Below are 14,736 nucleotides of genomic sequence, written 5' to 3' on the forward strand. Positions count from 1 at the left end.
TTCACATATACAACACTGCTGCTTACCTAACTGTGCCTTGATTGCATCTGAAATCTCAAGCATTATGGATGTAGGAAGCTTTACGGTGGTTTCATTGAGACCTGGAATAATAAGGTGGACTGCAAGAAAATAGAATAAAGTAAGAGGAAGAAAATGCATCATGACATAAAGTAAAGCTCGTCATTTAACAAAAACTACAAAATTTAGCAATTATATGGCTTAATCACTTTTAAACCAAACCTAAAATGTCAGAAAAAAATATGACAGTACCTTTTAAATAGTTTTTTTTTTTTTAAATATTCAGAACTAAACTACAAAATCCTGGCTTTTAATCCACAGACTCAAAAATCATAAAATGGTTGTTTAAGATGTGTAGTGAAAAAGAACACCATTATTAATAATAATTTTTTAAGTTTAATTTATTTATTTTGAGAGAGAGGAAGAAAGAGAATCCCAAGCAGGTGCTGCACTGTCAGCGCAGTGTCAGACGTGGGACTCCATTTCACAAACTGAGATATGACCCGAGCTGAAATCAAGAGTGAGACTCTTAATTGACTGAGCCACCCAGGCTCCCTATTATTAATAATACTTTTTAAAAAGCAGCTCAATGCAACAAGGACTCCCTCCCAACTGCAACAACACTATGAGGCAGGTAGGATGGGTGCCACCATTCCCACCAGGCATGGGGTAGAAATGCTTCTCTAACATACTGTAATAGAGGTAGCAGCTCTTGGCTCCTAGCCTAGAATGGACACAAAGAAGGATGCTAAATATTCAAAGAAAATGAACCAATTTCAATTTAATAGACCTGCTAACAGATCTAACAGTGTAAAATTCCATAATGGTCCTATTATCAAAAATAACCTGACTTAATGCAGGTATAGATACCAAGATATACTCACCTAATATTGTTCCTCCAAAGGGAGTCTTATCAGGGGATTTAGTTGAAGCCCTGTGAGTAACATTCTGAATCACTGTTGAAATGAAAAAAGTTAACAGTGTGATGGGAAAAAAATAGTAAGCAGTAAATAGCAGTACTGTGATGTGAAGCAATCTGCATGGGGTAAGCCTGGATATAACTTTTAAATTAGTAAAAAGTAACTCTTTGCACTGGTACACAGCCAAAGAAAGGACTGGAAGGCACATCTCACCTTAACACCTACGCCTTTAGGTAATGAAAGGCTGTTACTCTATCATCAAGTGTTCCATTCTAATGAGATGAAATTTCCTTATCTCTACTCCCCTGCAACCTACCCAAGTTAAAGAAATAGCACAAAACAGGCAATTAATACAGTATTAAAAAGTGAAAATGTATGTTCTCAAAGAATCTAGATTATTCCAATACTGACACTGTTTGAGATTACACTTAAGACACTGTGTTTTCTTAAAATGATTAATTATTGTAAATGTCTGATCTCTTCTACCAAGAAACTTTCTGGAAATATTGGAGTCATTTTAATAATTTGAAAAACTGAAAGTCAAAACAAAAACAATTGGATAGTGAAATGGAATAAGACATTATAATTCTCAAAAACTGGATGCCTTTACTTTCCTAAAGGGAGCACTAAATCATAGTTTTCGTTTCACTAATCCAAATATCCTATTAATGATTTTCTTCATGTACGCTAATTTAACCCTGAACAAAGCCACACATATTCAACTGTTTTTTTTTTTTTAAAGTTAATACTTGTTATGGTTGCTTTGTCCCTAGTTGTCCAATCAGTGAGACTTGCCAAGACTTGACCTATTGGTATGAGAGCCAAAATTATTAAGTTCTAATTTGCTAGACCATACTGATTTTTTCACACTTTTGCTTTAAAATAGTCAGAAAAAAGATTTTAATGTGCTATGTTTAGTTATCTCAGTGCAAAAAGTATATTAAAACTAGTTCTAAACTGTTAACTATATTGGAATTAAAATTTACAGAAATAGTTATAAACACATACCCAGAGCAGACTCATACAAATTACCTTGTTTGATGACTGTTATTGGGATTAGCTTCCTTGGGACATATGCTGGCTGAAAAGAGAAGAGATTTGGCTTTTTAATTAGTGTTAAATTAAAAAATAAATAAATAAAGCAAAGACCTGGAAGTAGCCTGTCTTGTCTACAGTTGCTGGAAATCTTAGTACATATGTCTACCTCTATTTTTTTTTTTTTAATTTTTATTTACTTTGAGAGAGAGAGGGAGAGAGAGACAGAGAGAGAACTCTCACACACAAACAGAGGAGGGGCAGAGAAAGAAGAGAGACAGAATCCCAAGCAGGCTCTGCACTGTCAGCACAGGGCCCCAAGTGGGGCTTGAACTCACCAACTGTGAGACTATGACCTGAACCGAAATCAAGAGGATACCGCCTGACTGGGCCACCCAGGAACACCTATCTACCTCTATTTTATTAGGCTTACTTGGTTTTCCCCATAAATGTCCAAAGACTTGAAAGAAGCAATTTCTTCAGAGCTCCCATTATGTACTTTACCTTGAAACTGCAATGGAAAGGAACGGAACCATGTGGATTGACTACTAGTTCATCTATCACTTCATTTGAGATGTGACCCAGCCAGATTCTGCCCTTACATTTCCCCTCAAACAGATGCTAAGCTACATATTATCTTTTAAAACTGCTCAGAATCCATTGTTTGAGTGTACCCAACTGCTGCTACTAAGGGCAATCCAACCACCACGCATCTCCTTGCCCAAGAAAGCAGAGCTGGCATTCAGATCCAGAAATTTCTACTTCCAAATCTTGTACTCTTCACCATCCTGCACACATTTATGCACAAGGACCTCAAATTAGAAAGGCAGGTCCCAATGCATTCTCCCCTCTCCCAAATTGTCTCAGATGTCCTACAGCAAGTCCTGATGCCATGGAGTACCTTGAACTAGAGACGGGTTTAGTGTTACCCTTAAAGTGGAGTAATCACTGGACATAATTGTGAGCCAAGGATAAGACAGGTAATGGATAGACATAGAAACAAAATAAGGAAAGCAAATATATAGGGAAGAATTAGACTAAGTTAAAGGAGTAATCATTTACTCCTTTAAATGAATAAAATTTTTTTTTAATTTTTAAATTTTAAAAAATCATTTTAAAATTTAAAAATCATGATGTTGATTTTTTAATGCTTGATTTAACCTGTATACATAACATAGAGACTCCATGTACCAGATCTGTTAAGAATCCAGAATGTGCTGAATGAGATACTTACCACATAGGTGTTTACACTTGTGAACAACAGAGACTCATTGATGTGCTAACATTTCAGTGAATGATATGCCCATAATAATGAGGGGCCACACAATCAGAAAGAATGAAATCTTGCCATTTGCAACTATGAAGATGGAACTGGAGGGTATTATGGTAAGTGAAATTAGTCAGAGAAAGACAAATCTCATATAACTTCGCTAATATGAGGAATATAAGATACAAAACAGATGAACATAAGGGAAGAGAAACAAAAATAATATAAAAACAGGGAGGGGGACAAAACATAAGAGACTCTTAAATAAAGAGAACAGAGGGTTGCCAGAGGGGTTGTGGGAAGGGGAATGGGCTAAATGGGTAAGGGGCATTAAGGAATCTACTCCTGAAATCATTGTTGCACTACATGGTAACTAACTTGGATGTACATTAAAAATAAATTAGTTAATTAAAAAAAAAAAAGAGGGGCCACAATACCAAACTTACTGTTTGCTATTTTTCTTCTTGTATTAAGGTCCTTATGTTTAAAAACCACAAAAAGTAGAAGTTTACTATTGTCAGATTTCTAAAAAGTAGTATTTATACCTATGGACCCAGTGCTATAGACTGAATGCTTATGTTCCCCCAAAACTGATATGTTAAAACTTAACTCCCAAGCGTGATGGTAGAGAGACCTTTGAGAAATGATTAAGTCATGAGGGATCCAGCCCTCGTGAGTGGGATTAGTGCTCTTATAAAAGAGACTCCAGAGAGGTCCCTCCACCCTTCTACCCAGTGAGGACATAGTGATAAAATGGCTGTCTGTGATCCAGGAAGCAAGCTCTCAGGAGACACCAAATCTGCCAGCACCTTGAACTTGAACTTCCCAGGCTCCAGAACTATGACAATTAAATGTTTGTTTTTTAAGCCACTCAGTCTATGGTATTTTGTTATAGCAGCCCTAGTGGACTAACACACACAGTAATTTCCTTCATCACAATCTAGCCTAATCTAATGTTGATCTAAGGAATTAAAAATCAATACCTTTACACATAAATTATTACCACTATGTGAAACATCTACATCATCCAAAAGCAGAAGTCTTATTAAATAAACTATGATTCAAATTTTTGACATCTGCTTAACAAGGTAGAAAATATGCATAATATAAATAAATATAAACGTTACAATTATAACCACATTATAACCTAATTTTATAACGAGTATGTACAGACAGATCAGAAAGAAAGATCATAGTTTTTTCTAAAACAGTGGCTATTTCTTATAAATGGATTCATTTCATCTTTTATACTTTTCTTTCTCAGTTATTTACAAGCATGAATTACATTTTAATTAAGAAAAGTTATTTTGATCAACAGTCTGTTCAATTACTACGTCCGGGTCTGTACTACAGAACTCACGTGCTATTGGTAAATAGAGGAATGATTTAAGTATAATTTATACACATTTTTCCCCAGACAAGGGGAAGGGAATAGTAGAAATAGAAGTACCACCTTCAGCAGGAGAAGAAAAAAAATTCTCAGCTTTGGTATCACACTGGCAGCAGGATCTCTTTCAGCTTTATCATAAAATTAATTAGGAGCACTCGCACACAGGATCCTTTCCCTGAGAGATACAGGCTCTGCCTCGCGTGTCCACCTGTCCTGCTCTAGTGAAAGGTACACGAGCACATGGTCTTTATCATTTGAGAACTTTACTTTTTTAATTTTTTAAAGTTTATTTATTTGAGAGAGAGGTAAACAGCACAAGTGGGGAGAGGCCGAGAGAGAAAGGAGAGAGAGAATCTCAAGCAGGCTCCATGCTGTCAGCACAGAGCTCGATGTGGGGCTTGAACCCATGAACTGTGAGATCATAACTCAAGCTGAAACCAAGAGTTGAACGCTTAACCGACTGGGGCACCCCTCACTTGAGAACTTTAAATACCAGGTGTGCCAACCTCCAGCCACATGAGAACCACTTGCTGGAGGGGCCACATTATCCTTCCAGGTACTAAGGATCATTTTTGTTAGAGCTGTTGCTACAGTTCCAAAGGCTTTTAGAAAGCCCTATTTTTTATTTGTCCTATGAATCCTGCCACTTACAGCACATTTTGCAGAATGTGAAGTTTTTCAGACACATCACAATGCAGCAAAAACACCTACATGTTGCTGTGTTGACTGCTTTCGAATTTCATTATTTCAGTTTTTAGTTCCTTTGCTGTGATGATTTGTTTTAAACAATTTTTGACAAGAACAAATGGAAAATATTCCACTCTTCACGTGAACGGAACAAAGTTTCTCTTTGAGCTCTTGAGTATCTACCAATGTTCCGTTATGATGACATGACTATATGTACAATATGTGCTGCCAAAAAACAAGGAAATAATTTAGCTGCAGGACCCAGTTCTTTCTAGACCTATAATTACTCTCTTGCCTAATCTGCAATCCAAAGATGTACCAAGACTGGACTCATGAGCAAGTAGCTGCCTCTCTATAAGTGGGGTTTGTAGGGGCATCAGGAAAATACTTCTGCCTAAAATGTCTATGCTGAAGGGGCACCTGGGTGGCTCCATCAGTTAAGCATCTGACTTTAGCTCAGGTCATGATCTCACAGTTTGAGAGTTTGAGCCCTGCACTGGGCTGTCTGCTCTCAGCACAGAGCCCAATTTGGATCCTCTGTCCCCCTCTCTCTCTGCCCCTCCCCTGCTCACATTTTCTCTTTCTTTCTCTCTTTCTCCCTCCCTCTCTCTCAAAAATAAACATTAAAATGTCTATGCTGAAGGCTCTAAAATTCCCACTAAGAGGTTGACACTGTGAGTCCTTTCCCTGTATCTTTTTATGAAAGTGTAGGAAACAGTCTGTTACCAGGATTCATTGAAAAATGAAATATTGTGATAATTTCCAAGTTAACAGTGTTTAACCAATTACAACCCAGTTTTAATCAAACTGTTCTGTGTACAGTGTTTTTGAAAAAGGTACCAGTTCCTTCATTGCTGTCCCAGTTTTGCTCTCAGGCCATGTCCTTGCCGGCTCTCTTTTCTGTGGACATTTTGTGGACTCCCATTCCTGCCGCAAGCCTCTATCACCGCAGATCTTGTCCTCCCTTCATTAGAAACTCTTTTCTGTGTTTACTGTATGCCTGGATGTAAGCATATTTCCCTCCTGCCCTATAAGAAATGCGGTCTTTCCTTTTTCCTGACTTTCAGGATACCCTGTTCCTAAAGAACCTAAGTTGTACTATATATATCCTGAGCTGGGGGACTAGTTAAGGGAATTCATTTCTACCATTTTTCTGAGGACCTGATGGCCAAGTATCAGGTGGGGAGACTCTATGGGGAGAGAAAGCTGATGTGGTCAACAGCAATGACCTGATGACCAATTCAGCCCGATTTTAAGTCCTGGTTAGGGAAAGCCTATGCATACGTGGAAATAACCACAGCAGTAACCATACAGGATGAGGGACTTCTTACTCACTCTGCATTATACTAACTTCCTCCTGGTATTATTTTGAAAATTAGCTTTAATACATGTAGTGATAATGTTGTTCTTTCCAGCCTCTTCTTTTCAAGTTTGGCTATTTGGTGTTTTCGTGGTATCAGAATATTCATTGTAGATTTAACTAGTTTTAGCTCCTGAGATAAAGACAAGTTGCCCATTTGGGGAGTGGCTAATGGTTGCTCAAAGTCAAGCTTCAGTGGTTTAAGCCAAACCACATGAAAAGAACTTGGACCTGTTACACTGTGGTTTTAATTCATTTTTAGGATGTTCTAATGAAAGTTAGGAAACACATTGATTTAATCTAATGTCCTATTTGCAAAAGTCTTCATATTTCTGGTCATTTAGGGAGGAATCATATATACACCTTTGATAGTATCATCGGTCTAGATAGAAATTTTTTCAAATTTCTGCTTAAGACAGCAATTGCTACAGATACCTGATATATTCATTGTATACAATCTTAAGGTGTGAGTGGTGACCACATGGTAGTTCTCCCTATTCACTTTACTTATCTGATAATGGTTACACTTTAAAAATTGTCACAACTTCTCTTTTTGCCAAAAATAGACATGGTTTTAAAGCTGGGTGATCTCTGATGGAAAAAAACAGAAGGGTAAAAGATGTCATATACTAGGGGAACACTTATTCTAAAGTGATTTTGATTAAATAATTAAACTTCTATTTTAAAATCTCTATTAAGGGGCACCTGGGTGTCTCAGTTAAATGGCTGACTTAGGCTCAGGCCATGATATCACGGGGTTCCTGAGTTCCAGCCCCCCATCAGGTTCTCTTGCTGTCAGCTTGGAGCCTGCTTCAGATCCTTCTTCTCCCTTTCTCTCTGCCTTCCCCCCCCTCCCCACATGTGCATACCCTCTCTCTCAAAAATAAACACTTAAAATAAAATAAAATCTGTTAAATGCTTCAAAAATTGTTTAGTGAACTAGTAAGATAACTTAGTTTTTTTAAAATATAGACCTAATGTGTTAAAATTAGGTCCTTTTAGCCATGTTCTTGATTGGATCATGCATAATAAAACCTATTAATAAATATTAGGTTTCACCTCTGTCAACAGAGGGTTCTACAAGCCCCTGGGAGGCTTGGTCCATTAAGCAAACAACTCTTGATTTTGGCTCAGGTCATGATCTCACAGTTCATGAGTTCAAGTCCCCTGTGGGACTCCACACTAACTTAGAGCCTGCTTGGGATTCTCTCTTCCCTTTCTCTGCTTCTCTCTCTGCTTCTCCCCCAAACTAGTTCTCAAGCCTGCACATACACACGCTCTTAAAAAAAATAAAATAAACTTAAAAAAAAGTGTGTTCTAAATTCTCGACATGGACCCAACAGCATAATTATGATAAATGTGTATTTCTTTCACAGTATCTTGAATCTCAAGTAATACAACTTGTATAGAATAAATCACAATCTTTCAAATTCACCTTTTGTCTGATTTTTCCGGAGGTATAGGCATGGGTGAAAGTAGAATAAAGGCACCAACCATCAGAAGAAACTTCTGGCACCTGTACCTGGTACAAGTGTGCTGGGGCTTGCCAACAGAACATGTGTGGAGATACATGAATTACAAATATAATGCATCAGATGCTTAAGATGGGGCTCTTTTTAACTTTCAAATTTTTAGCGTAAATATTACTTATCTTTTAAAAATGGATATCCTATAGTTCACATTGTCTTTTCCTTTCCAAATCTCTGTTTAGAAGAGGTTAAGTGTTTTCTGCATACAAGTTTTAGGTGTAAACACATATAGGTGAAAGAAAGCATTTTTCAATGCATCTTTTGCTTAAAAGTCTAAAAGTAAAACATTTGGAATTAATTTCATAGTTCTTGAAATATTGCCTTCTAAAAGCAGTCTCAGAGATATCTGAACATTTGGATTGATATTGACTATTTGGATTAAAATATGCCTCTAAAATATCAAATCTATTTTCAGAATCAATTCTAAGTGGTCATGTAAGATGGTCTAAGGCTATCCCAAGTGGTTCCTTTTCAACTTTCCTGTGTTCTAGAGCTACCCAAGAGGACAGATGGCTGTGCAGAAAGTGACAATGGAGAAAGCCTCACAGAGAAGCCTTAAAATATCTTTTTAATTAATTTGGGTTTTCCTTTGGAAATAACCAAGAGTTTCAAACCACAACTCATCACAGCTGGCTGGAGTTGGGAGTACTCCGCCTCACAGCTTGAAGTGATAAAATATCTGGCTTTGTGTCACAGATGCAGGAAGTTTCTTCCTCGACCTTCTCATCATGGCTATTTATGATATGAAAAAGAAATTAAATTCCTTGGGAGTAAACATCAATCATCTTTCCCAATTTTGCTGAGTAACTCTCACTAGATGAAATATTTTGCACAAAACATTATTGGGATATGATTGAAGAAAAGGAATGAAAGAAATGACATCATTGAGTCACATGCAAGACAAAGCATGACAGCCAAGAGGGTGGGAGATAAGATATGCCTCCTAGGTAACCATTCACAACAAGAGTGGGGATTGTTCTAGAAGAGAATCAAAGAGCAACTCTATTCCCTGTGGTTGGATTTGAGACAAAGCCAGAGAGGGACCTTAACAAGGAATGGTACAACTCAATACTTAGTACTGGGCCAAATGATTGTTTGGAAAATATATATATAACCTAATCAATATATGACTTTACCACCTGCAATAGAGTGAAATACAACCCATATAGTTTAGAATTTAATTACCACAAAAATCAAACCACTTATAAAACTAAAAACAAAAGAGGGAAATATTTGATCTCTGGATAAAGAAGGGCTTTATAAAATATAATGTAACTGTAAATATCACAATGGAAAAGACAAATAATTTGATTAAACAAATTTTAAAAGTAGGCTATTTCAAAAATTTCCATAAACAAAATTGATAACAAATGTGAGAATAATGTTCCTAGATGATATAACCAAGAGTCAACGTTCTTTAATCTATAAAATCTTTAAAATCTATTCAATAAAAACCATGAGACCCCCATTGAATTAAAGACTAAAACTAAAAGTCATTAAATGGAAAATACAAATGGCTGATAAACAAGTGAAGAAAGCAGTGCTATTAGAAATCAGGGGAAAAAAATTATAAAACATTTTAAACTATTACATTATGTGAAAATTTAGTGATGGAAATACATGTTGATAATCAAGGCATATTGGCAAGATAACTCTGATATATTGATAGCAAGATGGTAAAATGGCCCAACCTTTCTAGAAAGAAATTTGATCATATATAGGAAGTTTTCAAAATGTTAAGAATCTAAGTTACTAATTCCTGTCTAAGTATCAATTATAAAGAAACAAGTAGACAAATGAACTAAGATTATGGTCATAAATGTTTGCCATAGCATCACTTATAATTAAAAACAATTAGAAATAACTTGAATGCCTACAAATTGGAAACTGAGTTTCCAATTTATGTTATAGAATACACAGTAATTAAAATTATATATATGAAGAGCATTTTATGACATGAAATATGCTATGCCATATTTTGACTAAGTGGATTATAAATGGTTTTATACTGGTCTTTATTTGGCAGTGTTGTAGATAATTTTGTTTTTATTGCTTTCCCCATATCTATATAGTCTCAATTTTTAGATATTAGATTATTAGGAAACAAATCAAAATCTAAAGAAAGGAAAGAAGAAAATGAATGAATGAATGAATGTGACATGGGAATTTACCTGCCATCTCCTTTCTTACATGATGATTTGCAACATAACAAAACACTTTCCTGGGCAATCTAATAATCATTACTTGATCATAAATTTACAAGGGACACACTTTTCTGCCAATGCAAACCACAGAAACATTTGCCTTATCAGGATTAATTCTCAATCTTTTTTACCCAAACCATTTTTCTGTCACTGACAAGAATTCTGCATTTTTTTTTCATCCCAATGAGGTATGTACTACCTTTTTTTTCCTACTAGCCTACATGATCAATGGGGTATTCTTTTGACTATTTCATTAGACATAAAAGATATCCATCCACAACATGGACACATTAAATAGAGCAAATTTGCAGCCACGAATAGTCTTTGCATGTTCACTTGACTGTAGGGTATTTCCCTGGCTGGATACTCCCAACACATAGGGACCAAAGCCAGCACCAAATTCCTCCCTTCTCACCAGAGTGCCTCCTCTACCTGCTCGGGCCATCATCTTATAATCGTGCATGTGATTTAACGGATGCAGAGAAAGGTGAAGGAATCCTTTTTCACTATTGGTGGGAATGCAAACTGGTACAGCCACTCTGGAGAACGGTGTGGAGGTTCCTCAAAAACTTGAAAATAGAACTACCCTATGACCCTGCAATTGCACTACTAGGTATATATCCAAAGGACACAAAAATTCTGATTTGAAGGGGCACATGCACCCCAATGTTTATGGCAGCACTATCAACAATAGCCTAATTATGGAAAGAGCCCAAATGTCCATTGACTGATGAGTGGTAAAGAAGATGGGATATATGTGTATGTATGTATGTACATACATATATGTACATACATACATACACATACACACATATATACACATACAATGGAATATTACTCAGTAATCACCAAGAATGAATCTTGCCATTTACAACAATGTGGATGGATCTATAGGGTATCGTGCTAAGTGAAATAAGTCAGAGAAAGATAAATATCATATGATTTCACTCATATGTGGAATTTAAGAAACACAACAGATCAACATAGGGGAAGGGAAGGAAAGGAAAAAAAGGATAAAAACTGAGAAGGAGGTGAACTATAAGAGACTCTTAAAGACAGAGGACAAACTGAGGGTTGGTGGAGGGGAGGTGGGTGGTGGGATGGGCTAAAATGGGTGATGGGCATTAAGGAAGGCACTTGTTGGGATGAGCACTGGGTGTCATATGTAAGTGCTGAGTCACCCAGTTCTACTCCTGAAACCAATACTACACTGTATGCTAACTGATTTGAATTTAAATAAACAAATTAAAAAAAAAAAGAAACAGATAAAAACAATAAAAGAAAATGCAAACATCTCTGTGACAGTTACAACAATGGCTTACATTTGTAACAGGTAGTACGTAACTGGTGTGGTGCTTCCTGAGAACAGATTTTGAAAAGTGGAGGGAAAAAGGACAAGAGACTGAGTTTCTGCAGTAAGAGAGAAGAGGGGGTCTAGATGAGGGGGATGCCTGGCAGGTAAGATATGCAGATATTTACTACACTCAATAGAGGCTAGGCACAAATAAAAACCAAGCCAGTTGCTTCATCATTTTGAAAAGGGTTAGCTCTTTAAGCAGGAAGTGAGAAAATAGTGGGAAGAGGACAGAGAAGTGAGTAATACCAATGTAAATAGAACATATACAGATTTACTGTGGAAACAGGTTATTCTAAAAGACAATCCACTGCAGATAATAAGCATAACCTCAAAATACCTGGAATCTGGATATAGAATAACTACATCAAGTATCAGTATTTTAGAGCTATAAACATATTAGATAATTTGCTCTCATATTTCTACCTCCATTTGCTGAAAAAGAAATTCCTAAAGCATTAAGTACTTTACACAAAGCCCCATGGCCAGTCAACTAATCCTAATAGGCCTATTTTCTTGCAACCAACAACAACAACAACAACAACAACAACAACAACAACAACACAATGCAGATACAATTTCTAAAAAACATTCCTGAGAATAACCTGGTACCTACCACTGTGTGGGCTTGGTCATAGGTACTTTGGATTTTCCCATTGACTTTGCTTTTACCTGACAAAAACAAGCAGAAAATAACATTATTTTCATTCTTTGTGTTCCTAAATTAACTCTTCCTACTCATGATGAAGACAACTGTACTCCTTTTCTAACTCAGACTCTTTATTCCTATTAGTTATTTACTGTCATTTCAAGCGCTGATTCCAATGAAGTTTGAATGAAGAGATGACAAGATTTGGGCCCCTTCAAGTATTTCTATGTTCACTTCTACTGGCCCAGCTTTCCATTCTGAACACCAATACACATTACTGCTGTTTTCACTCAGTTGGTGCTCATAGATCTGAGATTGATTGAAAATACTAAAATGGCCAAAGAAGTGTTATCAATAAAGGCATCAAACATCAGTTCATCACATTTTCTGTTTAAAAAAACACTCATCAACATAAAAGATTCTCAACTATCAGTACTCAAATTGTCTTCACTTTTGTATTTTTTTAAGCACTAGAGGATGGCAGTTAACTCCCCTCATATTTAAGAATAAAATAATTAAAATTTTGGTACTTAGGAAAAAAAGATAAAAGTTACAAAAAGCTTCCTCAAACAGTTCCTGGTACTTACTTCCAACAATAGTCTTGTGATTGAAAATCTTACTCCAAATTCCACCTTCTACATTGTCTTTCACTCCGAATTCATAAACTGTGTTGGGTTTTAGATTTTCCACAATTGTTTCAGTGGCTGGACAGAGTTGAAAAACCCATTTCTTCTCCTTATCCTTTTCTCTATAGCGAATTGTATAATATCTGTTGAATAACCAAAACATGATGCTTTTAATCCACAGGGAGAATCAGAATGCTATTTCAAGTTTCTTAATACATCACAGACTCCCATCTACTCAAAGACTATGCTTAATGCTGGCTTCTGTTTTTATTTTTTAGAAATTGCAGAGAACATGACAAAACAGCTCAGTGTGTACTTAAGGTTTTAAATTTCTAATGCCAAGTTGGAGAATGTGAAGCACAGTTACGGTCTGACAGAATGCGGTTCTATTATTTGCTACTTTGCAGAATGAAAGTTGGAAAGCGCCAGATGTTCGTTTCTTTCCAATTATGCATAGAACAGAGCATAGGTATAATTTTTCAAGTGCTTAATACTGAAGTTTTATAGTTAAATGGGTTTAACCTGCAACTGTATGGGTTTATGCCATGGAACATGCATTAGAGGTGGTATCATTCAATTTTGTACAAGGGGATCCTGAAATTCTAAGATACATCCAGGACTGCATTTTAAGAGTGAAACATTCTTATCATAAAAATAGAATCAAAACCAAAGCCAAGCTAAGAGTTCAATGAAAAGAATCAAACCATGCAAATTTAAGATCAAGGTTACCTATTTGCTTAGGGGTTCATAATATTCAGACATACATATGAAGTAATGCTAATTGTCACCACTATTTTTTTGCACTTTTATCACATGCTAGGTTTTATATATATTATCTTGTCATAAAATCATCTGAAGTGGTAGAAGTTATTAACTCATTCTATAGATGTGAAAATAGAGATTCAGAAACATCATTTAACTTGCCCATTGCTGCCCACCTAGTGACTTTGACCAGTGACAGAACCAGAATACAAAGACTCCTCTGACCCTGCTGTAAACAGCCTCACACAGTGGGCCAATCAGGACAGGGGAGCGCATTAGTACTGTATACAGTCATAAGAAATCAATGAGCTAGAACTATATATATATCAATATGAACAGATTTTACGAATACTGAACAAAAATAGCAAATTACAAGATGACACATATAGTTTCATGATTCACATAAATATTAAAATGCTCACAAAATATGTTACCATATATGGTAACAGTGTAAAGAGACAGCAAATATTGCAAGGGTCCAACATTCATATTAGTGCTCTAGTTCCCAGTGAGATAAGAATTTTTTTTAATGCTTATTTTTGAGAGAACTCGAGAGAGCTCAAGAGAGCAGGGGAGGGACAATGGGGGAGGAGACAGAAGATCCAAAGTAGGTTTCACGCTGTCAGCACAGAGCCCGATGTGGGGCTCAAACTCAAACCATGAGATCATGACCTGAGCCAAAATCAGAGGCTTACCCACTTAAGGAACTGAGCCACCCCGGCGCCCCACCCAGTGAGATAAAGGAGTATAGAAGTGGGGCCAACAGGTATATTTTATCTGCTTTTTATTTTTAAACAAACATTTTCAATAAATAGAATAAAATAATAGCTGTCATGTATGCTGATGGAAACTTAGGTGTTTGTTATACTATTTTAGGTTCTTCTATTTTAAATTTTCTCTCAAACATTTAGTACCTCTCCCCCACTCCCACCCTA

General features: G+C 36.3%; 1 protein-coding gene across 13 annotated transcripts in view; it reads right to left on the reverse strand.

The window, feature by feature from the left end:
* Positions 1 to 14,736, reverse strand: part of LOC122229851 (ABI family member 3 binding protein) — a 257,228-nt gene that overhangs the window by 138,360 nt on the left and 104,132 nt on the right. For all 13 annotated transcript variants that reach the window (XM_042955387.1, XM_042955388.1, XM_042955383.1 and 10 more), the window contains exons 5-9: positions 13,001 to 13,182; positions 12,381 to 12,436; positions 1,971 to 2,019; positions 903 to 974; positions 27 to 119 (exon numbers count right to left, since the gene is read on the reverse strand). In XM_042955387.1, the coding sequence (XP_042811321.1) occupies positions 27 to 119; positions 903 to 974; positions 1,971 to 2,019; positions 12,381 to 12,436; positions 13,001 to 13,182 (452 nt within the window). The remainder of the gene's footprint in view (positions 1 to 26; positions 120 to 902; positions 975 to 1,970; positions 2,020 to 12,380; positions 12,437 to 13,000; positions 13,183 to 14,736) is intronic.

The sequence above is a fragment of the Panthera leo genome, chromosome C2 (genome assembly GCF_018350215.1).
Source record: "Panthera leo isolate Ple1 chromosome C2, P.leo_Ple1_pat1.1, whole genome shotgun sequence".
In the NCBI taxonomy this organism is placed as follows: Eukaryota; Metazoa; Chordata; class Mammalia; order Carnivora; family Felidae; genus Panthera; species Panthera leo.